This window comes from Phyllopteryx taeniolatus, chromosome 4 (assembly GCF_024500385.1).
Source record: "Phyllopteryx taeniolatus isolate TA_2022b chromosome 4, UOR_Ptae_1.2, whole genome shotgun sequence".
In the NCBI taxonomy this organism is placed as follows: Eukaryota; Metazoa; Chordata; class Actinopteri; order Syngnathiformes; family Syngnathidae; genus Phyllopteryx; species Phyllopteryx taeniolatus.
In genome coordinates, this window is record NC_084505.1 from 6,105,341 (window position 1) to 6,132,420 (window position 27,080).

Below are 27,080 nucleotides of genomic sequence, written 5' to 3' on the forward strand. Positions count from 1 at the left end.
ACGGTCGTTATTTGTCTCGCTGTCTTTAAAATGTGAATTCATCAATAACTTTTAGAAAATAGGAATTTAAGCGTGGCTGTTTCATCATGGTAGACATTTACCCATATAAAACCAAGGCAGCATTAAAAAAATGCTAAATTAAAGTACATTAAATTACAAGTGTCTACAAGTGTCAAATTATATGAAAATGACCCATAGATTGTCTCTTGACGAAACCTCTATCAATCTAAACATTTTGTAGACTTGAACGTTATTGCGTTCCGCTTGTGCTTGGCACAGTTGCACTCTGCTTTGTTTTTTTTTTAACCCCAGCAGCTCGAGGAAGTAAATCTTTTTTTTCCATCCCATCTTCGCCAGGCCAGAGAGTGAGGTGGGGGGTGAAGTGAGTGGAGTTTACCTGGAGCCCCCTCGACATGGCAGCGTTAGGTGTGAAAGGGATTATGGATATGACTCATTACGGAGGAGAATGAGTGTGTTGGACAGACTGACTCAAACCCACCCCGTGTGGCTGCTGCTGACAGTCAGTGAAGAGGAAGCCACACACATCCTACTTGGTCAACCACCAGGGGTGAGGACCATGAGCTTGAATATTCAAGAGTTATGTTAGTTTTCTAAAATGTCTTATCTTCCCTGGTATGGGGTTGCAGGTTTTCTTGGTAAGGAAATCCGTCACTCTGCAGAGGAAGGTCCTCTCTGTGCGTCTGAAAGGGGATCGCTGCAGAAGCTCCATTAGCCACTTCCCTGTCAGAGAGAGCCAGTATAGTAAGTTTCTTGTATTTTGGATTCACATGATCCCCGCTTTAGTGAAATACATGATGTCAACCGGTGCCCATTACTAACACGAACACACAAAGTCTTTGATTTAAATGGTAAATGACATCACAGACTTTTACATGAAAGAGTTCTAATACAGTTGATAGTATTTTAACTGCAATGTGACTATAGTCATTCATTGGGATTGAACCCCGCTCCTCAGAACTGTGAGGCAGACGCTCTAACCAGTCATCCACCGTGCTGCCAGTCTGTAATCCTGCTAGCAAAAAAAAAAAAAAAAAAACGAAAAAAAGATAGCGAATCAATGAGGAACATTGTGAAGTGGTTTTAAAAAGTACAATTTACCTATGGAATAATTATCACAGTGGTATAATGTCTCAAGGGTGGCACTAGATTTACCGTAATGCATTCCATTGATTTTCCCGAAAACTAAAAAACTTAAATGGGTTTCTATTGTGCTACATTGCTTTTATCCCATTGGTTTTATCTATTTATTTATTTACTGCAACTTGTCCCACGAAATACTTACCCTGGATTCTATAACCTCATCTTATTAAGTTTGTTCAGGCTGAATGTGCTTTTGGACCTGAAAATGATTTGCCCCCCTCTGGGAACAAGTGTAAAACGTAATAAATACGTAAGCACTTATATTCATGGTCCAATACCTGTATCAGTTTTTAGGTTAGGACAAGTCTAATTTTTTTAGGACTATTTTTTTCTAATCAACAACCACAGTGCTTAGGTTTTATCCAAAATGTTAATAAACCTCAAACAAGAATGTTTAAGAAAGTAAAAGTGAGGTTTAGGCTTTTTTTTTTTTTTTTTTTTTAGGAGAATATCAATATGTGGACAATTATTAGGCAACTATTGGTGTGCAGAATTATTACGCAACTAAATGTAAAACACATTTTCCCATCTCACTTTTTTATTTTCTTCTGTTTAAGTGAGAATTACAAACAAACAACTCAACACATTCCAATAGAAATGGATAGAAACTGATATACTGTATATGTAAAAATGTGTCCAGTATATTAGCCCTTTTTTTTCCAATAAAGGTGATAAGCCTTCCATCCATGGATTCAGTCAGTTACTTGATTTGTTGTCGATTTATTGTTCCGAGAGGTGTACTGTTTTCCTTCACTGTATATGTCCCGTTTAAGAACTGCCCACAAGTTCTCAATTGGGTTCAGGTCAGGTGAGGAAGGGGCCATGTTATCAGTTTTTCCTTTTCAAGGCTTTACTGGCCACCCATGCAGAGGAGTAGATGCATGAGATGGAGCATTGTCCTGATTAAAAAGCATTGTCTTTTTGAAAGATGCAGACTTCTTCCTGTACCGCTGCCTGAAGAAAATGATTTCTAAAAACTGACAGTATGTTTGGGAGCGCATTTTGAGCCCATCTTCAACCCGAAAAGGTCCAACCAGCTCATCTTGAATAATACCAGCCCATACCAGTATCACACCTCCACATTGCTGGTGTCTGAGTTGAAGTTGAAGCTCTGTACCTGTTAGTGATCCAGCCACGGGCCCATCCATCTGGTCCATCAAGATTCACACTCATTTCATCATTCCATGAAATCTTTGAAAAATCTGTCTTCAGATATTTCTTGGCCCAGTCTAGACACGTCAGCTTGTTCAGTGGTGGTCTTTTTTCAGCTTTTCTTCACCTTGGCCATGTCTCTGAACACTGAACGTCTTGTACTTCCACGTATTCCAGGTAGGTGGCAGTTCTGAAATATGTCACAACTTAAAGATAATGAGTTCCTGGTAGCTTCACGCTTGAGTCTTCTCAAATCTTTGGCAGTTAATTTGCGTCTTTTCTCTCAACACGTTTCTTGCAACCCTGTTGCCTATTTGCAACAAAACGTTTGGTGGTTCTGTGAGGACTCCCCAAAATCTTTGATATTTCAAGTGTGCTGCATCCCTTTGAGAGACTTTTGATAATTTTTGACTTTTCACCGTCAGGCCCATTTTGCCTAAAGAAAAGAAGCTGCTTGATAATTACGGACACCGTTATATAGGGTATTGATCTCCTTAGGCCACACTCACACTTAAATAAATACACAGCACCTGCTATGCTTAAATCCATTAGGCATTCAGGTTTATCCAGCTGGGAGCTAGCAAATACTATGCCGAAAAGTCATGATGTGGTCAAAATACCTCATTGCTTAATAATTCTGCACGCAGTGTATTGTTCCTGCAATGTCACAGTCTTTTAGGTGTTGCTAACGGATGATCTCAGAGCAGAAAGGGAGTGTCAGTATTTTCATGTGGGTCATCTCCTGGTCCTCCCCGTCTCCTCACACTGGAGCGAAACGATGTTCAATCAACACCATATTGCAACAATATCTTTTTAATATACGACTTATCCTGTTAAGTGTTGCGTGAAGCTGGAGTCTGTGATACAAGCTGCCCTCAGCCAAAAAACAGACTACACCCTCGACTGGTCGCCAGCTGATCACAGGGTACATGTAGAGACAGACAACCATTCCCACTCACATTTACACCATTATTGGGTGGGAGCTAAATCAGTAATGCTATTATATTATTATAATGTACTGTATTTGGATTAGATTACTTTATCTACTGTGCACTAAATTCAATGTTATGTCTATATACAAAACACATATCTCCATGTTTGATTTCTTTACAGCATTTTCGCTTGATGGATCTGGGATCAGCTTTGCAGACCTTTTCCGTCTGGTGGCTTTCTACTGTATAAGCAGGTTCTTAACAACAATTTCTCTTTTTGTTGTTGTCAGTTGATAAAAATACTGTGTTTGAACTAATACATCAATTTTAACGGCACTAGACATAGATTGGAACAATTTATAATATTGTATCAATATCAATCAACATCAATCAATATAACAGAACCATGGAATGAGTGCACGTGTTGCCCGAGCAGTATCGTCAGACAGACCTGACAATGCAACATGTTCATTTTCATTTGCATATTATATGCCATATACCTTAAGATATTCATTCAAAATTCATGCAACGGGACAATCAGTATCAAAACATAATGGTCAATTAGATTTTTGAGAAAAATTATTGCAAATTGCATATTCACATGTTACATAAATATTACCAGATTAACTAGTTTTGGTATGTTCATAGTATTTTATCCCTGTAGTATTTTTGTTGCTTCATTACATTTATTTTTTATTTTATATTTCTGAAATTGTTATTAATGCTTTGCAACCTTGATTACTTCAGGGATGTGTTGTCCTTCCCTCTCAAACTCCCAGAAGCCATTGCATCTGCCAAGACACAAAAAGATCTGGAAGAGGTGGCTCAACTTGGACCAGGTAGTCTGACTTATTGCTTCATAAAGGTGGCAGTTCTGAATCAGTAATGACCTATAAAAATGTTTCAATCTGTGCACTTTGTCAGGCAGGTCCTATTTAAGTAATTTCTTGATTGGGAACAGGTATGGCAGTATCAGGCCTGTATCTCCCTTAATAATAATTTTTAAAAAAAACATTAAAAACGGCATTTTGTGTTAACTTGTGTTGTTTTTGAGGAATATTTAAATTTGTTTCATGATGGGAAACAATAAGTATAACAAACTTCCGGAAAGGGACAAACACTTTTTCACACCACTGTACTTTGACACTTAGTCTGCTCCTCAAAGTTACAAAAAAAAACTCAACTTTATTTTTACACTGCTTTCACAACAGCTACAGCTGTAGAAAAGCACTCTAGGCAAAACAAAAAACAATAATAAGAATAAGAATACAGTCATGAATAAGTCATAAAACTATAAAGTATATAAATATGAAACGAATGTGTTCTAACATACCTGGGCAAAAAAGAAGATTCTGATATGAAAGTATAATAATAGTTTAGCACTTAGTGTTTGAAGGAAAACAATTAATAATCTTGTCTAAATGCACACAAACTGTCACATTAGTCAGAATTTGGAAACACACAAACCTTAACAAAAGTGTGAATGAATCACAAAAAAAAAATTGAAAACTATGAAACGTCGTTATTGTACTTGGATGCTTGCATTCCAGGGAATGGAGGTGGGTGGTGGCCGGAAAGGAATGCCTCTTGTATTTCTTACAACTGAAACATCTTTACATGCTTTTTATTGTAAAAAAAAAAGTCTCACAGAAACATGTTAAACATACACTATATAAATCCTGTAGTCTATGTTGTATTAGTTTTAGTTGCTCACATGAACCCATATGAATACAACAGGCCTAATTCCATCTAAAGGCACAGAGGGACAGACATATGACAGCAGCTGTCCAGTAATGTAACAGTTAACGTTTCCATTTTTAGGTTGCAGTCCATGTCATCGCTGGGGCTCACTGAACGTGAACTATTATTGCTCATCTTTTTTTTTTTTTTTTACCGTGGTTAAAGTTTTATTTTTGAAGGGCTTAGGCCACCCTACTGTAGGATCTCTCTCTTTAAAGAGCAATAATAGACATTTAGAATCAAACGACCATTACAATTCACATTGTTATAGAAAATGACATACTGCATTTTGACACTTTTGACACAAGAGATATATATTAATATAATAATGTATTTGTGGTTGATAAGTAATTCATTCACTCAGCAAAAGCGAGCAACAATCCAGAAACTACATGCCATTGTAGCGTCGTAACTTTAGCTCAGTTTAGACATTTGAATGAGGACAAAGCTGAAAGGGGAATGGAGGAACTGGAAATGTGTCCACTATGTTGTTTGTAGAATCCCCGCCCACTGTGTGAATAACATTGGCGACTCCCTCTCTCTGGCTTTATGACGCATACACCAACTGGATCAGAGCAAAGACACACGGGATTTAGTCACTGTGTCTCGGCTACCAGCAAGAAGAAAGAAACGCACAAATAGGGGGTAACTTCAAAAACTTGACAACCTTTGAACTGGTGGTGAGAAATACATGAAAATGAGGTTGTGTGCTAACATTACTTCTGTGATGATCTGTGTGCAGAATATTTACATAATGGGTTAGCTGTGCTGTATGCCAGTCAGTGTTTGCTTGAGTGTTACTGTCTCTGTTACAGGCTTTTGGGACTCAGCCCTCTGCAGCCAGCGTCCCACCTCCCACGCTCCCCACCGCCCTTCGAGCCGGACTCTCAGCCCGCAACGGACCAGCAGGACCAGGGAGGACGAGGGGTCGGAGCAGAGTCATACTGGCCCCCAAAGTGACAGCGCACCACCAACATTACGTCACCGGGCTCCTTCCTCTCGAAGTGAAAGAAGGCATTCCAGTGCTACTCTCTGCTTTGTCAGCCCACTGTTTTTGCAGACTCGACAGCACCCCCACTGTGAGGAAGATCCATCTTCACACGAGAAAATAAATGTTTCTATGAAATCCACAAGTGGCAGCCACGAGAGCGACCGGCACCGAGACGAGATCAAAGTGAACCGCAAATCGCACCCCCCTCCTCGACCTCCCCCCCCTCGCTTGATGCTGCGCAGGCGACCAGCTCCACCTCCACCTGGACCTCCAGCACTTACCACCAGACCCAAGAGCATGCCAGTGGCCATTCCTGTGGTCCCAAGGCAAGAGCAGGCCCGCACCAGGCGCCCGGCCCCCCCTCGACCAACAATGGGTGTGAAACACAGCAGCCCACCCAAGATTGCAAGCTCACCAATCCCTGTGCCTTCAAACCCACCACCTCCAAGACCTAATAAGCCTGTTCTGGCCCACCACTGCCACATTGCCCTAGATGATGAGACCATTGCCAAAGCCTTGTCGCGAGCCAAGCTACCACCATCGGTCCCAGATGATGTTCCGCTCAAGAAAAGCGGTGTGAGTCCATCAATCCAAAATGAGAGAGGACTTCAACGGCTCAGTGACATGAGCATGTCTACTTCTTCCTCTGATTCATTGGAATATTCACAGTCTCCTGGATTCTCCCTGGGCCTGGGCTCCAGCCACTCATGCCATCTAAACCATCAAGACACTGTAGAGGACACGAGTGAGGATGATGAGGAGGAGGAGGAGGAAGAGGAAGTGGAGGAGGACTATGGGGTGGGCCTAGAGGCTGACTTAGAAATGCGTCTTCGTCCATCCTTCAAAGCTAGAAGGCGCAGGGTGGGTGTGAGCCTAAGTGGAGGACCGTTTATTCTCCCCCGGGCCTTAAAGGGACGCTTCAGCAAGGTGAGCAGTATGCTGACCTCCCTGATGACTCCAGAGAGACGGGCAGTGAAAAAGATAGCTGAGCTGTCCAGGGATAAAAGTTCATATTTTGGCTCACTGGTTCAGGACTATATAGCCTTTGTTCAGGAGAACCGTGGTTGCCACACATCGGGGGAGGATTTTCTGCAGACACTCAGGCAGTTTATGACGCAGATGAAAGCTTATCTGTGCCAAAGTTCTGAGCTGGATCCTCCTATAGAGTCGCTCATCCCTGAAGATGTGATTGGTAAGCCATTCTTTCGTGCCATCTCAGCATCATAAGGTCAAAAGAACCACTTGTAGTTGTAGAGTGGGCGTGATTGTGCATCATGTTTTGTTGATGCAAATGTGTGATCAGTGAGTCACTCAGTATCACTTCTCTATTATGTGAGAGATAATATCCGATAATTAAGGAAGTAAAATCTTTACCCTTGCTTCAGTCAACGGATTCAAAATGACGTCATTCATTTATGAACAAGTGAAGGCATCTGTCTGCCTTTGTTTTGGGTCTCCAACTATTTAAAATGTTAAGTATTAATGTGCTTCAGAGCCTGTGTGAAGTTACAGTGAGGGCAGTGCGTTTGTGCCCAGTGACTTCTTCTATTCTTAGCCTCCACATGTTGGCATATGCGCTCTTCCCATTGCAGAGATCAGAGGGTCGTTTGAAAAGGCAGGCATTGTTGGATTAAATCTAAATTCTCGGTGGCATTTGTTGGTGAATATGTAGTAAACATACACGAGCACCATTATGTGACAAGACTAATGTATGAATATTTGATGAATGTCTTTTCACTCCACTCTTGTTCATTGTCAACAATAACAGCAAAGCTTTGTTCAGAAAATAAGTGATCCATTCTGTTTGTGCAAACAGACGCTTAATCCATAAAGTGTCTGATGTCACTAACCAACCCCACAGAATTTGTGGGGGGAAAAAGCAGAAGTGGAGCTACATTTATTAACATTATCCCACTCACAATACAGAATTTACACGGATACAGAGAATGTCGACAAAAAGGGCATGAGCAGGACACAGAAGGCCTGATTTACTAACTTTACACTACTACGTTTGTTTGTGAGCGTTGCTGAAGCACGCCTTATCGAAACAAAAGAAAGATTTGAGTCCAACCAACAGGTGCTCGCCAATCAAAGACAGAGTAGCGTAGTTCTGCTCAATTAGGAATCCTACTAAATCCAGAAAACCGCCCGCCGTTTTCATTCCATTTTGCTGTGCCGGAAATAGGGCACGTGAATTTAATGGAGGTCCACCAAAATGGAGTTTTCACGCAAGGTATTACATGTTCTTTTTCAGATTACGTTGTTGGGAAATCCCTTTACCACTTCGGTTTGGAATTTTTCTATTCGGTTTTGATTTTCTGTGGTTCGGACAATTTTCGGCATTGAAAATCACACGTTCATACGATTCGTCCATGATAGAAACCTACATGTCCATGAGTCCCTATTATTGCTCTTGTTTTCTGTGTAGTTTTAAAGTAAATCCAGCGATGCGATTGCTCTCAGTTTGAGCCTAAAAATGAGATGGTTCGAGCGGACGTGGCAGAAAATATTAGCACATTTTCAAAACTACAAAGTGGCATAAAATACTTCATCCTTGTCTGATTCTTACAAAATACAGTTCATTTTATTCGTGAAACACTATCCAATGATATCCTCTATTTTGATATAAAGGTATTTTGAAAATTTTAGTAACATAGCTAAGTCAAGTATTAGCGGGAGGTCTCCAATGATATCAAATATGTTAGATTCCAGCGCAACTTCTTGGCGACACGACTAGTTTCTAGGAGACGTCACGGAGATGTCGCCACAACCGGCGGAGACTCAAGTCGCCATTAGGTCGGCAACTAATCTCGAGGCCAGTGAGATACAGTCTTACTGTATCTGTATACATGAATACATGACACAACTTTCACTCCATGAACTTCTTCATCTCTTCGTTCGTGGAACATGGAAACTTTTAATGACAAATCAATGTACTTTTCAAACTAAAAATGTGTGATGCTTTATATTCAACAGAACAGGTGCTGGAAAAGGCCATGCATAAGTGTGTGCTGAAGCCTCTTAAGACTTTTATTGATGTGGCCTTACATGACTTCCAGGTGAGAGATCATCTTACATTTGCTCTTATAATAGTGTCACTGTACGATGACAAGGAAAATTTGAAACTGATCCAGAGTGTATACTGTAAGATTAGATAACCTTTATTAGTCCTCTAATGGGGATATTTTCAAGTGTTGAAGTCTAAAGGCTTTCTTGGTACATTAAACAAATGCTATTTGGGATTTTAGTCTCTTATTGATGGGCTTTTCATAAAAAGCAATTAGCAAAGTACACTACCTGTGTACAGTAATCCTTCGCTATAGTGCGGACTCACGCATGGACAAAGAGACTCTTGTACCTTGGAGGAAATGAAACTTTACTGAGCAATTTTAACTCACGCATTTGGTAAGTCACTATAAGTTGCTTAGTAATGCAGTGAACATGACCGGAATGCCACTGTTTAACACCAGCGAGAGTTTCATGAAATAAATTCACAAATATTAACCTAGCCCAATGTACAGTACAGCTACTGCACACTCATAACAATATTGAACAAATGCAAGTAAAGAGCAATGTTTAGCTTGATTTTCTACAGCCTGTTGTTAAAAAGAGCACCGCAATGAATTCTGGGAAACAGCAGCAAGCACAATGATGCTTTGTGCTGCCTACAACACCAGCAAATTTCTCATTTTTCGTGTGTTCGTGGAATGTGCTTGTGTATCACATATCGCCATTGAATTGCGTATACAGTATGATCCCCACTAGGGTCTCGGGGGTGCTGAAGAGGCGGGGTACACCCTGAACTGGTCACATTTTATGTTTATTGGTTTGTGAGCCACTGTGTTCCTGTATTTGCTATATCAAACTGAATTTTATTTATCTTTGGCAATGTGCCTGGTGCATGCGCCTCCTGCATGGTAGGCTACTATTCACCGAATGACTAGTAATTTGGTGGCTTGGTGATGAAGTGGAACAAGTGAAACCGCAATTTACGGTTGTACTCTTTACGGGGTCTCACTAATTTCTTCATGCTCGGGGGCCGCTTCTTGACCACAAGTACCCCACACACAACCACCTAGCTCCGCCACGGTCATCACTGTCACATTTCACGGTAGAGGGGAGCATGAGTCAATCCCGCCCCCTCAAAACAGGCTGAATTCAACATGGCTCCAAATAGAGGTCGAAAGGTATGCTGCAATTTGACAAAAGCATAGGAATATTGTCAACAGTTATGTATCCTTTAAATTTAAATCACACATAGCATGTTCAAATACCTATATTGCTGTGGAATCTGATCAAATCCTTCATTAATTTGTTTCCGCTTGTATACAGAGTACCATCATTCTGGATCTGAATGATGAAATTTAATATTGCTTAGCTATTAAGATCGTAGCTTATAGTTGTTGATTCACTGATGATACAGTTGTCAAATGTTAAAGCATTAACACAGGTGTTAACTGACTGAGTAGTCGTTGTAATGTTTCTAAACATACTCTGGAGTAAGAAAGACAATTATTATTATTTTTTCTGCTTAGGTGAACAGTGGAGATTGGCATCGGATGAGAGAGAACTTGGCTTTGGCAAAGTCCAAGAGGCCCCAGGAGCTGGGAGTGGATGGTGCAGTACCCCCTGACGCCGTGGCTATTGAGAAGATCCGTCATAAGTTCCTTAACATGAGGAAGATGTACTCACCTGAGAAAAAGGTGTCACTGCTGTTACGTGTGTGCAAGCTCATCTACACCATCATGCAGGACAACTCAGGTATCGAGACAATTTGGATTTTAAAATGAATGTGTGCATGGAAACAGAAAGATTAAACACATTGTGAAAATGAGTATTGCTCAGTTTCAGAGTAAATGTGTAGCCTCAAAGTCTGTGGCTCCCTCCCTGACCTGTGTTCACACCACACATACCTACAAGTCTGCTTCCTTCCAGGGAGGATGTATGGCGCTGATGACTTCCTGCCCATGTTGACGTATGTGGTAGCCCAGTGTGACATGCCTCAGTTGGATATAGACATCCAGTACATGATGGAGCTGCTGGATCCATCGCTTCTTCAAGGAGAAGGTACTGCTTTAAAATTAATATATGGGCCATTTTCATATAATTTGATCAATGAGGGTAAAGACACACACACACACCAAAAAAATCGAATTTAGCATTTTTTTATGCCGCCTTGGTTTCATATGACTAAATCTCTCCCATGCTGAAACAGCCAAGCTTGAAGTCCTATTTCCAAAAGGGTATCGATGAGTTCGAATTTTAGGCATTAATCGTAAAGGCAAATGGTGGTGCACCACTGAAATACGCTCCCTTTTATAACGGTAAAGACAAACGTGCCTAACGGTAAAGTCACCGTTTTGTAAAAAAAAAAAAAAAAAAAACGTGAGTTGCGCGATTTACGTGTTGCCCTTCAAACTCTGCATAAATGTCCCTAACTACTCATTAACCCATGACACACTATATACAGTTGTAATACCGGTAAAGCCATGCAATAGTTCCAACACGTTCACAAATTCATACATATTTTTCATATCTTTATTTTGCTGTCTGCTATTGTGTGAATGCAAAATGTCAGCTCACAAATGCCTGTTGGTGTATTGCAACAAGCCTTTGCAGTGTCATTGCCAGTAAAGACAGCTTGAATGACAAAGAAGGATCGTTTGTAAAAGAACTAAAAAAGGAGCGGTGAGGACAGTTAAGATGCATATGTGTTAGTTTTCACGGAAAAGGCATATTAAGCAATAGGAGAAAAATCCTATATATACAAAAATGGAATTATCATCGTCAGAAAACATGTTGCAACTCATGAAACTTCATTTCAGACACTTAACGGTAGAGACATTTTGGCATTAAAAGTTTGAAAAATATTAGAAACAATTATAAACTTTTGTTGGATAGCGATTGTCAATAATTCAAATACTCATATCAGTAAAGATTTATTGATTTTAAAAAGGAAATTCAGTGGGCCACATCTTTATCATTTTTGATCAAATTATATGGAAAAGACTCACATGGTGCTTGTCAGGTGTGTGATAGGGAGCGTCCCCTTCTCTCTCTCTCTCGCTTTCCCAGGTACTCTGGCTTCTCCAACATTCCATAAACATGCATGGTAGATTAGTTGAAGACTCTTAATGGCCCAATTCTCCAATATTTCATCTTTAATTATAAACACAACATTCCAATATGATGTCCCTATAATGGCTGCTGTAAACTATTTTAAGGTTGTTCACCTGAAATATCCGTGAAACCCTGTTAGCGTTACCAAGCAGCAGGACTGGAGTAGTCAGAGAGGAGGAAATTCCAATCTGTTTGTCTTGAATGGGCTGGAACAGGTTCAGAGGAAAAAGTTCTAACCCTTCCTGAATGTCCGCCAACAAGTCTCCCTTTCTTCAGTAGATTAGCTGGAAAATAGCTGTAGTATGAATACCACCTCGTACCCATGGTGGAATGAGCGCATCCATCCATCCATTTTCAACACCGCTTATCCTGGTTAGGGTCGCGGGGCGCTGGAGCCTATCCCAGCTGACTTCGGGCAAAAGGCGGGCTACACCCTGAACTGGTCGCCAGTCAGTCGCAGGGCACATATAGACACGGACAACCATTCGCACTCACATTCACACCGTCACTGAGTGGGAACTGAACCCAGGCTGCCCACACCAAAGTCAGGCGAGTGTACCACTACACCAGTGCTTCTCAATTGTTTTCTTTTACGACCCCCCCCCCCCCCCCCAGGAATAAGAAAATAATTTCCCCACCCACAGCCCCCGCGGGTACACCTCTATATAACATTGTATATAAAGGATAATCTAATCTAATCCTTATAAACATTGAAGAAAATAAAAAAGAAAGAGATAAAGACTGCCATCTACTGCAGTGGATGTGCAATTACACTTTTTTCTGGCACGGCAAATCGTGTTCTTCAGGGTCTCACACGCCCTGGCATCGCAACGTGACCCGGTCGCGCCCCACTATTTGAGAAGCACTGCACTACACCATCAGTGACGGAATGAGAGCATATTTCATTACTTACAGTAACAGAGAAATGCTCTGTGGATATAATGTAGCATTTTATGCACGTTTGGAACTAGTGTCAATCAATTACAATGGTTTATTTGTAATACTGTATTGTAATGACCCATCTATGTCAAACAAACTTAATTATGCTATCTTTCCCAATCTTTCATATAATGTTAATATGTTTTACCTTTTCTATCCTAGAAGGTTACTACCTGACCAGTGCCTATGGAGCTATGGCCCTCATCAAGAATTTTCAGGAGGAGCAAGCAGCAAGGGTGCTGAGCTCTGAGGCCAGAAACACTCTACATCAATGGCACCGCCGACGCACTGCCCAGCGTTCAGCACCCACTGTGGATGACTTTCAGGTAGCACACCTGACCTGATCCCAGGCTGTGAGTTGTACCAATTTCAAGTAGAGTTGTATTTTTTTCTCTCCTTGAATGATGTGGTTGGTAAAAAAAAAAAAAAACTAAACAAAAAAAAAACCTTTATGGACAAAAGTATCGGAACAGGTCATAACAACCCATACATATGCAAGACTGGAAATTGAAGAAACTTCTAACCTGTCCCCACCTAATTGTACAACAAATTGCGCTCACCTGGGAAGACGCTCTACAAGATTTATAAGTGTGTCTAATGTCCATGGAAATGTAAAATCTTAGAACAGTTCTAGTTCCAAAGGTGTTTGACTGGGGGTTTCCTTAGGGGTTTTCTACCCCAAGTTCCTCTGCACCACAAGCATCCACACATGCATTAATAAATAAAATCATCATTTAGAAACTGCATTTTGAATTTACTTGGGTTGTGAGATATTCAAATTAGCTTGATGACATCAGGAAGGGGGCAAATATGTTTTCACTGCACTATATTCCAGCATAACTGTGTCCCAAAGCAAAGTCCTTTATGCGGGAAAAAAATCCAAGACTACAGTAGCTGGCCCTACATGAATAATTGTTAAATTATGACTTACCTGTGATTAACCACAGTTTTTGGAAAGATGAGAGAAATTTCATTGGCCACACAATGCCCTGATTACCACCAGATATGTTGAATTAAGTAATTACTTAAATATAACTTGTCAGACAAAGTGAAGTAGACTAGAAGGTCTTAAAGAAAATGTATCATGCCACAATCCGAGGAAATTCCAGAACAGATGAGAAACAAATATCCAAAGAACTGGATGCCTCAAGGGTGAAGGTCAAGTTAAGGTCATTACTCAACCATAAGAATGACACTGAGTAACAATAGCATCTGTGGGAGAGTTCCAAGGTGAAAACCATTGATGATAAAAAGAAAAAAAAAACACAAAAAAACAAGGGCTCGTCTCACATTTGGCAAGAAACATTTTAATAATCACTAACACTTTTGGATATTCATTAATATTCAGTGGACTGACAAGACAAAAGTTGAAGTTTTTGGAAGGTTTGCGGTTCATTACATCTGGCTTAAAAATAAATATAAATACACACGTGGACAAAATTGTTGAAACTCCTCTGTTTAGGAAAACAACAACACAGTGGTCACACAAAGAACTTGAACCTGCCAAAAGCAATAATAAATAAAAATGTAATGAAAATTAGCCAATGACAAACAGACATTGCTTTTGAATTGTGGTTCAACATAATTATTTTAACTAATGAAACAGGCATGGACAAAAATAATGATACCCCTAGAAAAGATTGAAAATAATTTGACTTTATGGACTTCTTCAAAAAAGGTGCGTCCTCTAAATATTATCACAAGTGTCTTCAAACTTGTAATCACTCAGTCGGCCTATTTAAAGGATGACAAGTAATCACTCTGTTGTTTGGTGAGATCGTGTGTACCACACTAAACTGGGACCAGAGGAAGCTAAGGAGAGTGTTGTCTCAGGAGATAAGAAAGAAAATTATAGACAAGCACGTTACGTTGGGGTTCATGCCGGTGGACGAGAGGGTAGCCTCTTTCGGGTGGGGGGGACAGGACCTGAGTGTTGTTTGTGCCTATGCACCCAAAAAGCAATTCAGTTCCCACCCTTTTTGGAGTCCTTGGAGGGGGTGCTGGAGAGTGCTCCCGCTGGGGACTCCATCGTTCTGCTGGGGGTTCTTCAATGCTCACGTGGGCAATGACAGTGAGACCTGGAAGGGCGTGATTGGGAGGAACGGCCCCAATAACGGATTGTCAATAACGAACACCATGTTCAAGCATAAGGGTGTCCACAGGTGCACTTGGCACCAGGAACACCCTAGGTCGCAGTTCGATGATCGACTTTGTGGTCATGTCGTCGGACTTGCGGCCGGATGTCTTGGACACTCAGGTGAAGAGAGGGGCGGAGCTGTCAACTGATCACCACCTGGTGGTGAGTGGGCTCCGATGGTGGGGGAAGATGCTGGTCCGACGTGGCAGGCCCAAACGTATTGTGAGGGTCTGCTGGGAACGTCTGGCAGAATCCCCTGTCAGAAGGAGTTTCAACTCCCACCTCCGTCAGAACTTTGTTCATGTTCCGGGGTAGGCGGGGGAAATCGAGTCCGAGTGGACCATGTTCCGTGCCTCCATTGCTGAGGCGGCCGACCGGAGCTGTGGCCGTAAGGTGGTCGGTGCCTGTCGTGGCGGCAATCCCCAAACCCGTTGGTGGACACCAACGGTGAGGGACGCCGTCAAGCTGAAGAAGGAGCCCTATCGGGCCTTTTTGGCCTGTGGGACTCCTGAGGCAGCTGATGGGTACCGGCTGGCCAAGCGGAATGCAGCTTTGGTGGTCGCTGAAGCAAAAACTCGGGCATGGGAGGAGTTCGGTGAGGCCATGGAGAAAGACTTCTGGATGGCTTCAAGGAAATTCTGGTCCAACATCCGGCGTCTCAGGAGGGGGAAGCAGTGCACCATCAACACTGTGTATAGTGGGGATGGGGCGCTGGTGACCTCGACTCGGGACGTTGTGAGTCGGTGGGGAGAATACTTTGAAGACCTCCTCAATTCCACCGACACGCATTGCCATGAGGAAGCAGAGTCTGGGTTCTCTGAGGCGGGCTCTCACTATCTCTGGGGTTGAGGTCACCGAGGTGGTTAAAAAGCTCCTCGGTGGCAAGGCCCCGGGGGTGGATGAGATTCGTCCGGAGTTCCTCAAGGCTCTGGATGTTGTGGGGCTGTCCTAGTTGACACGCCTCTGCAACATTGCGTGGACATCGGGGACAGTGCCTCTGGATTGGCAAACTGGGGTGGTGGTCCCCCTTTTTAAGAATGGGGACCGAAGGGTGTGTTCCAACTACAGGGGGATCACACTCCTCAGCCTCCCTGGTGCTGGAGAGGAGGGTCCGTCGGGAAGCCGAATCTTAGATTCAGGATGGGCAGTGTAGTTTTCGTCCTGGCCGTGGAACAGTGGAACAGCTCCACACCCTCGGCAGGGTCCTCGAGGGTGCATGGGAGTTCGCCCAACCAGTCTACATGTGTTTTGTGGACTTGTAGAATGCGTTTGACCGTGTCCCTCGGGGGGTCTTGTGGGGGGTGCTTCGGGAGTATGGGGTACCGAACCCCCTGATACGGGCTGTTCGGTCCCTGTACGACCGGAGTCAGTGTTTGGTCCGCATATCCGGCTGTAAGTCGGACTCGTTTCCTGTGAGGGTTGGACTCCACCAAGGCTGCCCTTTGTCACCGATTCTGGATTGCATCTCTGCTTTTTGCAAATGATGTGGTTCTGTTGGCTTCATCAAGCTGTGAGCTCCAACTCTCACTGGAGCAGTTCGCAGCTGACTGTGAATCAGTACTTCCAAATCTGAGACCATGGTCCTCAATCGGAAAAGGGTGGCGTGCCCTCTCCAGGTCGGGGATGAGATCCTGCCCCAAGTGGAGCAGTTCAAGTATCTTGGGGTCTTGTTCACGAGTGAAGAATGGAACGGGAGATCAACAGGCGGATCAGTGCAGCGTCTGCAGTGATGCGGACTTTGTATCGATCGATAAATGAGTTTCCTGCGCAGGGTCTCCAGGCTCTCCCTTAGAGATAGGGTGAGAAGCTCGGTCATCCGGGAGGATCTCAGAGTAGTGCCGCTGCTCCTCCACATCGAGAGGAGCCAAATGAGGTGGCTAGGGCTTCTGATTCGGATGCCTCCTGGACGCCTCCCTGGTGAGGTGTTCCGGGCACGTCCCACCGGGAGGAGACCCCGGGGACGACACAGGACACGCTGGAGAGACTACGTCCTTCGGCTGTCCTGGGAACGCCTCGGGATCCCCCCGGAAGAGCTGGATGAAGTGGCTGAGGGAAGTCTGGGCGTACCTGCTAAAGCTACTGCCCCGCGACCCGACCTCCGATGAGCGGTAGAAAATGGATGGATGGAAGCACGATAAAGGTAAAGGCTATAAGACCATCTCCTAGCAGCTTGATCTTCATATGACTACAGTATTACATATTCAGAAATTTAAGATCCACGGGAGTGAAGCCAACCTCCCTTACTGCATTTGGCACAGGATGTCTTGAATCTGTTCAGGGTACAATGAAATCTCAAGACTGTCAAGGCATTCTAAGGTAGAGAAGGAATGTGCTCCCCATTGTCAGAAAGCTTGGTCTCTGTCACAGGTCGGAAGATAATGAACCAAAACACACAGCTAAAAACACCCAAGAATGGCTAAGAGCAAAACAGCGGACTATTCTGAGGTGGCTTTCTATGAGCCCTGATCTAATTCCTATTGAACATTTGTGGAAGGAGCTGAAACATTCCATCTGGAGAAAGCACCTTTCAAACCTGAGACAACTGGAGCACTTTGTTCATGAAGAGTGGGCCAAAATACAGTGGGGCAAAAAAGGTGTTTAGTCAGCCACCAATTGTGCACGTTCTCCCACTTAAAAAAGGTGCGAGAGGCCTGTAATTTTCATCATAGGTATACCTCACCTATGAGAGAATAAATGAGGGGGGAAAAAAACAAATCCAGAAAATCACATTTTCTGATTTTGAAATAATTTATTTGCAAATTATGGTGGAAAATAAATATTTGGTCAATAACAAAAGATCATCTCTATACCTTGTTATATACCCTTTGTTGGCAATGACAGAGGTTAAACGTTTTCTGTAAGTCCTCACAAGGTTTTCACATACTGTTGCTGATATTTTGGCCCATTCCTCCATGCAGATCTCTAGAGCAGTGATGTTTTCGGGCTGTCACTGGGCAATACAGATTTTCAACTCCCTCCAAAGATTTTCTATGGGGTTGAGCTCTGGAGACTGCCTAGGCCACTCCAGGTCCTTGGAATGCTTCTTACGAAGCTACTCCTCCGTTGCCCGGGCTGTGTGTTTGGGATTGTCATGCTGTAAGACCCAGCCATATTTCATCTTCAATGCCCTTGCTGATGGAAGGAGGTTTTCACTCAAAATCTCACGATACATGGCCCCTTTCATTCTTTCCTTTACACAGATCACTCGTCAAAGCGTGATGTTTCCACCCCCATGTTTCACAGTAGGTATGGTGTTCTTTGGATGCAACTCAGCATTCTTTCTCTTCCAAACACGACAAGTTGAATTTTTACCCAAAAGTTCTATTTTGGTTTCATCTGACCATATGACATTCTCCCAATCCTCTTCTGGATCATCCAAATGCTCTTTAGCAAACTTCAGACGGGCCTGGACATGTACTGGCTTAAGCAGGGGGACACATCTGGCACTGCAGGATTTGAGTCCCTGGCGGCATAGTGTGTTACTGATGGTAGAACTTGTTACTTTCTTCCCAGCTCTCTACATGTCATTCCCTAGGTCCCTTCGTGTGGTTCTGGGATTTTTTCTCACCGTTGTTGTAATAATTTTGACCCCACGGGGCAAGATCGTGCGTGGAGCCCCAGATCAAGGGAGATTATCAGTGGTCTTGTATGTCTTCCATTTTCTAATAATTGCGCCCACAGTTGAATTCTTCACACCAAGCTGCTTACCTATTGCAGATTCAGTCCTCCCAGCCTGGTGCAGGTCTACAATTTTGTTTCTGGTGTCCTTTGACAGCTCTTTGGTCTTGGCCATCATGGATTTTGGAGTGTGACTGTTTGAGGTTGTGGACAGGTGTCTTTCATACTGATAACGAGGTCAAACTGTTGCCATTAATACAGGTAACGAGTGGAGGACAGAGGAGCCTCTTAAAGAAGAAGTTACAGGTCTGTGAGAGCCAGAAACCTTCTTTGTTTGTAGGTGACCAAATACTTATTTTCCACCATAATTTGCTCATACATTCTTTAAAAATCAGACAGTGATTTCTGGATTTTTTTTTTCTGAACTTGCACAATTGGTAGCTAAATAAATACATTTTTGCCCCCTATACCTGCTGAGAGGTGCACAAGTTTCAGTGAAAGTTAGAAAATGTTTTGATTGCAGCGATTGCCTCAAAAGGTTGTGCAACAAATTATTAAGTCAAGGGTACCATTTTTGTCCAGGCCTGTTTCATGAGCTTGTTTTTTAAAAATAATTCTGTTGAACCACAATTCAAAAGCAATGTCTGATTTTCATTGGTTAGTTTTAATTAAATTTGTATTTACTGTATGATAACTTTTGTCAGATTCAAGTTATTTCAGGGACCACTGTGGGTTTTTCTTTCATTAACAGAGGGGTACCAACAGTTTTGTCCACATATGTAGAACATCATGGCAACAGTCAAACATGGTGGTGGCAGTGTGATGGTTGGGGCTGCTTAGTTATTTCACGACCTGGACAACTTGCTGTAATTAATGCAACAATGAACTCTTCTTTCTACCAGATCATCCTGCAGGTAAACGTCCGGCCATCAGCCATCTTAGGTTATGCAGCAGGACAATGACAAATGACAAAACAAACCAGAAAATCCACCTCTGAATGGCTAAAATACTACTACTACTACTACTACTACTACTACTAATTATAATAATAATAATAGGTGGCCGACTGGTTAGCACATCCGCCTCACAGTTCTGAGGACCCGGGTTCAAATCTGGCCTCGCCTGTGTGGAGTTTGCTTCTTCTCCCCTTGCCTGCGTGGGTTTTCTATGGGTACTCCGGTTTCCTCCTACATCCCAAAAACATCCATGATAGGTTAATTGAAGACTCTAAATTACCCGTAGGTGTGAATGTGAGTCCGAATGGTTGTTTGTTTCTATGTGCCCTGCGATTAGCTAGCGACCAGTTCAGGGTGTACCCCGCCTCTCGCCCAAAGATAGCTGGGATAGGCTCCAGCACGCCTGTGACCTTAGTGAGGATAAGCGGTATGGAAGATGAATAATAATAATAATAATAATAATTATAATAAAGGAGGTTTTGGAATGATCAAGTCAAACTTAAATCAACTGAGATGTCTGAATTAAAATAATTCTGCCAATAATAATGGGCCAAAATTCTTGCACAGCGACGCAAAAGACTCATCACCATTTTTCACACACACTTGATTTCAGTTATTGCTGCCAAGGTTGGCAAAACCTTAGTTATTAGGTTCAGGGAGGCAATTACGTTGTCATACAGGGCCAGATGGGTTTGGATTCTTTCTGTTAATAAATAAAATCATCATTTAGCCACTGCATTTTATATTCACTTGGGTTGTCTTTTAAGTGTGATAAATATGCTTAAAAATCCGAAATCAGCAAGGGGGGAAATACAAAAGTAAACGTATGCACTTGTAAATCAGGGCGCTGTGGCTCTGGTGGTTTATTAATTACTTTTCTTGTATATTCCACCAATAATTTGTGTGCCTTCTCCAAACTGTTGTCACATATTTGAAAGCAAATAGTTATCCAAAGTGACTGAGGAGGGGGGACTAAGTGTGTAGCACAAAGGTTTTATTAGAAAGGTATGGCCCAAAATGTATATCCACCTGTAGAGAACCTGTAGTTCTCACTAATATAGAGCACATCAGATTTCAGATCAGAATCTGTTTCCATTTACAACTAAATTCTATATGAGCAGTTAAAACGTACATGCCAGCCTGTGTACTTTTCTGCCTGCTTGCTTGACTTTCCTGTTCATAAGTCATAATACAACATTTTTGTTCTTCTCCATTAGAACTATCTACGGTTAGCCCTGCAAGATGTGGATACAGGCTGCACAGCTAAAACCTTAATCGTCCATTCATACACCACGACGGAAGAGGTCTGCTTACTTTGTGCTCACAAATTCAAGGTTTCAGAGCCTGACAATTACGCGCTCTTTCTGGACACCGAGGACACCTGTCAGCAACTGGCCCCTGACACACACCCTCAACAAATCAAAGCTGAGCTTCACAGCCGACCCCGGGCTAAGACCTTCCATTTTGTCTACAGGAGGGTGCCTAATTTAAACGTTTGCATACCTGCCTGCATCTTTTAATGATCAAATGGAGCAATGAGGGAATATTTCCAACTGGTAGCACTTGAATACAATCACTGATTTTTGCATTTCAAGCATTTTGCTGCTTAATGGAGCTTGACTGATATGATGCGTTTTAATGGAGCAGCCAAGTGGGAGGTTGGACTCTGGAAAGTGTTGCAAGAGTCATAGTGAGCCCTTAAAATTTTATTTCAGTAATGCTAATAAATGCGGCACGGTGGACGACTGGTTAGAGCGTCAGCCTCACAGTTCTGAGGATCTGGGTTCAATCCCCGGCCCCACCTGTGTGGAGTTTGCATGTTCTCCCCGTGCCTGCATGGGGTTTTCTCCTCCGCGTACTCCGGATTCCTCCCACATCCAAAAAACATGCATGGTAGGTTGAAAGAATAAATTGCCTTTCGGTGTTAGTGGGGAATGGTTGTTTGTTTATATGTTCTCGCCCGAAGATAGCTGGGATAGGCTCCAGCCTGCCCGCAATCCTAGTGAGGCTAAGCGGTATGGAAAAGCAATGGATAGATGCTAATAAATTTGCTCAAGGCATCATGTCAGCAAAAATACTGTACGTTAAAGAAGTAATAAGAGGTTGTGCGATGTGTTGATTTGGAGGAAATTTGTAAGTTTGAGATGCAGAAGAAAGTTTATTTTTTATTTTTTAAATAGACTGTGGGATATGCACACAGTCTAAAAGCAGCAATGACATTATATGCATTTTATGTAATTAACTGCTGTAATCCCAATCTGCCTTCAAAAGGAAATGTAAACTAGTGTATGCAACTGCAAGCATTCAGATGTCACCAAGTGATGAGCTAGATTAAATGAAAATGAACCACATAAAACACCATCAAGTTGAATGAACTTTTGGAACTATTAATGTTTCACTCTTGCTTCTCTGCAATTGCTGGTCAATTGCGACTTCTATTACTATGATCAATTTTTTTTATATTCAAATGTTTTCATTTTATATCGCAATTATCTCTAAGTGGGAAAGACGTGTCTTATTAATATTTCCGCACTGGACTTTTTTTTTTTTTTTTTTTTAAACCAGATCCCGTTCCACTGCGAGGACGAGGATCTGTCTCCCTTTTATGCCGAACCAGTTTTACCTGGCAGCAGTGGATTTTTTTTCTACTGCCACTGTAGTTCTTTGTATTAAGATGTATATTTATTGAAAATTTCAGTCACAAAGACAAAAAAACAAAAAAACAAAAACAAGAAATGACAGCACACTAGCAGTAAGAAAAACAAAGCATTATATGCATAATACAATGTCTCATTAGATTAAAGTTTTATACAGGACACTGGTGCGACACCCTGTGAGGGAAGAACAGAACAATCTTGGATAGGACTGGACAGGGACATAAGGGCAAGAGATCAGCACAAAGGAAGTGGACCTGGCTGTGCAACTGGAGTGTGGTAGGAGTGGCTATGTCATTCGAAACGTCTGTACTGTAGAAACGGAGTGCAAGTGAGGGGACATCGCAAGAAGGTCATACGAGTTGTTTATTAGCAATTAAGGAGTAGCCCCATACCAAGCAAATAAATCCCAGGGGTGTGCTTCTGCGGACACATGCGAGTGAATTGACACAGTCTCGCATTCGCAATAAACGTCAGAGGTGTCCTGGAATTGCTGTGCCATGGGAATGGTTGACCCCAACCCCCCCAGGGGTGGGCAGGCACAGGGGCCCACCCTAGGATGGCTACATGGCACCCCCCCCCCCCCCCCCCTCCCACTGAAACGGCCCAAAACTGGCCACCAGGAGGAGAACGCCAAGACCCACCGACCCCCACGTATGCAGAACTGTTTTTGCCCACCTCCCCAAGAACTCCAATACATTTCCAGATGACGAAACATTTCTGCAGCATTGTTGCACAATGGTCTCCATTATTTCGAAATGGAAAAAGTTCGAAACAAAGGCTTTGTTCACGGAGGTGACCTAAAATTTCATGGCATGCTCGAGAGGCCAATGCAAAGAAGTATTAAGCAGTCGTAAGCATCATAACAAAGACAACATGAGGCTCCAATTGTTCTAAAAGTGGTTTCTACGAGTATTGAAATATTGTATTGAGTAAATGTGGTATATTACGCCACATAGTATGTGATAGTTGATATTTTTTACTCTTGTCAAAAGTAAATTGGCATAGGTTCCAGCTCACCCACGACCCTGAACAGTATTAATGGTAGAAAATGGATGCACAGGTTAAGGGTTATTCTTTGTTATGTTTTGCAGCCATGTAACTGTCTTGTCTCATGTGTATGTACAGTATGCACTATAGTTTGTTAGTTCCTCTCATTGGTTCTGCTGTCCTTTTTGTCACTAACCATCCATTTCCTTTTTTTTCCCTTTCTCATTTTAGTTAATTGCCCCTTTTTTGTGTATTTGTTTACCTTCATCCATTTTCTGTGAGGAATCCTTGACTGCTAGTCAGTGTAAAGTTGACTGTCATTCAAATAAAACTTTCCTTTACTCCCTGAGGTGTCCACCTGCTTTTAACACCATTTTGGCACATATGGGATCGTACCAACCGCCAAAATCCAAAATAATCATGGTTGAATACAAAATTAAGGGTTAAAGAGGCACCTAAATTTACCATATATGCCATTCCAACCATTCTGTCAAAATACATACGTTCACATCTTATATTCAATGTTCCTCCTCTGCACGTCAAAACTATCTCAAGCTTATGTGACGATACTGACTGTCCCCTTAGAAGCCCAAAGTTAGTTCGAAAACTTATTCACACACTGCACCAAAACTCGACCACATTAGTTGAATGGAATGGGTTTAGTTATTATTGTTGTTATTTGGGAGCTAGCTTGAGTAGGGGAATAGATCACACATCCAAAAAACGATTTCTCCCACCTTGAAAGGTAATTCCACGCAATCTATTATTGAATGTTTGACGATATGATACTCTTGTAAGAGATTATTAATCTCACTTATGTTTTAAATGGCTATATACACTTTATAAATACTATATGTAGTAGGATTAGTGTTACATTTAGTCAAGTAACATTTTGGATAAATTGTAATTGTCAGAGTAACTGTAAAACATGCATCTTTTGGTGTACCTTCACATGCACACGCACACAGCTTTCTTTATTTGCTTATTTAGTTAGTTTGTTTGTTTTAAAACTTTATTTATCCAGGTGAAAGACCAGTTAAAATAAAACGTCTCTTTTGCAACGGTGCCCTGGCCAAGAAGGCAGCAAGTTAAACGTCAAGTCCAAGTCAATCACATGCAAGATTATTTCAGTTGTTTATTTCACCTCCCGTCTTAAAAAGATACATAAATAAACCAATTGAATTCTCGGTCAAATTAAGAGTGGAAAACGTTTTTAAATGATTTATTTTGGTCTAAATTATTTTACATCACAGAAACCTGGCATTTAAACAGGGGTGTGTAGACTTTTAATATTCGTTTCAGCCTTGTTCCTGTTTTTGTAATCTGCCCGGTGGGCCTATTGTGCTGTTTATCAAGTGGAAACAAAATTGTATAAGATAATTTCTTGAAGCTGAATTTGGCTTAATTTGTTTTTTTTTATAAAAGATTATTTAGTTTTTTTTATTTTATAAAGATTTTATTGATTATGTTTTAGATGAAGTGATATTGTTCTGCAATATCTGAATTTGCACATTATTTTATTTATCTAGTTATTTATGTATCTATTTTTGTAATTAATTTGACGTTCATCCGAAAAATCAGGAGTCGCTCACGAGTTACTCAGTACTTGAGTATTTTTCGTACTCTTAAGTAATTATTTGGAGGACCCCTTTTTACTTTTACTTGAGTCATATTATTCTAAAGTAACTGTACTTGAGTGCAATATTTGCACTCTGCATCTGAACAATTATACATGATATCTTTGAAGATTGGTTGAGTGACTGACAGATTGAGAGACTTTGATTTCCACATTTAGTAATTTATTAACACAGTCACGGAGGCTCATAACAGCACAAAGTTTACACTTAACATCAGTACTCCCGTAAGTATACTTCTTCTCTTTGGCTGTGGAACTCTCAAACGCCTGGATAGCTGCTGGTTACGTCCCGGTCTCAGATTTCGTTCACTTCTCACTTTTTTGTCACCACAGTGTTAGGTCATTTTGTGCACTTTGTAGACCAGTCCATTGATTTTTAGGTCATTTTGTGCACTTTGTAGATCAGTCCATTGATTTGCAGGGTTTTGTGGAGCAGGTGTGACACATCCAATATGGCGGTTATGCTGAACCAAGGCAACCCCCTCAAGGCGTGTTCTATTATACCCGACGTCTATGGCGATGACTAGGAAGGAAGTGCAACGGCCTTTATGCCTGTGAAGCTTTTGATGGTGCGTATCTTTCTGACTTGTTGGACCGGAGAAGGGAGGTGATGGCCACAGCACTGCTAGTAAGTGAAATGCAAGTTTTCTGCTCCCTTCTACAAACTGTCAGGTACACCTCGCGCTCTTCTGTCGTATACACAAGCCTGTGAAAAAGAGACACAGCTCTGCACTTTGCATTTTGCTACTGTTCAAAACAAACATTACTGCGTTAGAAATTGTCAGTGTCATGCAAATTGAATATATATATATATACACACTTTAACTTTGTGTCAACTGAGTTATAAACATTCTAGACTGATACCGCAAGACAAAACAAATAATAAAAATAAAAAAAATACGAAGTCAAGCCAGCCTTCACCTCCACATAAATGTTCAATATCTGTTTATACTCTGCATTACGGTAACGCGCAGCGAAGACCGCTTAAAAAAAAAAAAGCCAAATAAATGCTTATGTTTAGGGGAGGAGCCGAAAATGATGACGCGGCCGGACCATGTGACCTTCAAGCCTTCGCGGCTTCAGATTTTGCCGCGAGGTTTGACAGCAATTTGCGGGCTCCATTCAAAATGTGTTTATTTTATATTTATATATATATATATATATATATAGCTTTGTGATCAGCTCAGAGTTTGGTTAATATGTTTGTATAGGCTACTAGAGTTTGGGGAGTGTATAACATTTATTGAGTTTGGAGAAATATCCTTAACAATTGCAACTCAGAAATCAAAGTGTTACATTTCCTATCTACTTGCAGTTTACATTACATTTAATACGTTTGTCCAGAGATGTGACTTCTTGTATGCTTTTCTATAAAAGAAAAGACACAAGATGAGAGGAGAGATGAAGTCCCTGACAAGTAGGACTGGGCGATTATGGGGGGAAAAAAAATCGTAATCACAATGATTTTTGATTGATCCTGAAATCATGATTAATAAGCACGTTTATGCATCGATTTCAAAACTTGGTATTTATTCAACTCCCAAAACTCTACTTTAAATATAACTTAAAAGAACAACAATTAAAATAAATGGCAATAAAAAACAAAAATAAATAACCAATTTACATACACTCTTGTCAAACATGCAAAAACATGGCCAAAAACTTCTCCCAAAACATTTTTAAACAAAAAAAAAAGGGGATTGGGAAACATCCTAATTTTGCAACATACCAAAAAAAACAATAATAAAACAGGCTAAAAACAAAGTACTTCTTGAAGGCTTTTTAATAACCTTTTTTAAAAAATAAAGGGTTGGCCACATAAGTCTGCCTCCGTACCCCTGCAGTTTGCTTCGTACAAACTAATATTTTTGCTGAGGAACACCGATATGTTCACTTTGGCTGGCTTCAGTGATGAATGTAGGCAGGTGGCGATATTTCCGCCTGTGCTAAAAACCTGCTCTGATGCAGCACTTGTAGCAGGGATGCGCAGATGTTTCCTCGCCATTTGGGAGAGCAGTGGGTAGAGAGCCTGTGACGCTCTCCACCACTCAAGT

General features: G+C 41.7%; 1 protein-coding gene and 1 long non-coding RNA gene across 5 annotated transcripts in view; both read left to right on the forward strand.

The window, feature by feature from the left end:
- The window catches only part of LOC133477429 (ras and Rab interactor 2-like), a 38,650-nt gene extending 14,914 nt beyond the window's left edge, over positions 1-23,736 (forward strand). For 2 of the 3 annotated variants that reach the window (XM_061772153.1, XM_061772154.1), the window contains exons 4-13: positions 358-568; positions 648-762; positions 3,427-3,499; positions 3,993-4,084; positions 5,801-7,168; positions 8,953-9,035; positions 10,512-10,737; positions 10,912-11,043; positions 13,198-13,361; positions 20,964-23,736. In XM_061772153.1, the coding sequence (XP_061628137.1) occupies positions 358-568; positions 648-762; positions 3,427-3,499; positions 3,993-4,084; positions 5,801-7,168; positions 8,953-9,035; positions 10,512-10,737; positions 10,912-11,043; positions 13,198-13,361; positions 20,964-21,266 (2,767 nt within the window). In that variant the 3' untranslated portion in view covers positions 21,267-23,736. Of the gene's footprint in view, positions 1-357; positions 569-647; positions 763-3,426; positions 3,500-3,992; positions 4,085-5,800; positions 7,169-8,952; positions 9,036-10,511; positions 10,738-10,911; positions 11,044-13,197; positions 13,389-20,963 lie in introns of all 3 variants that reach the window. The other variant, XM_061772155.1, reaches the window with a different exon arrangement.
- A 1,759-nt stretch (positions 23,737-25,495) lies between these two features.
- The window catches only part of LOC133477437 (uncharacterized), a 36,361-nt gene continuing 34,776 nt past the window's right edge, over positions 25,496-27,080 (forward strand). The window contains exon 1 of one of the 2 annotated variants that reach the window (XR_009788360.1): positions 25,496-25,654. This is a non-coding gene — a long non-coding RNA (uncharacterized LOC133477437). The remainder of the gene's footprint in view (positions 25,655-27,080) is intronic. The other variant, XR_009788361.1, reaches the window with a different exon arrangement.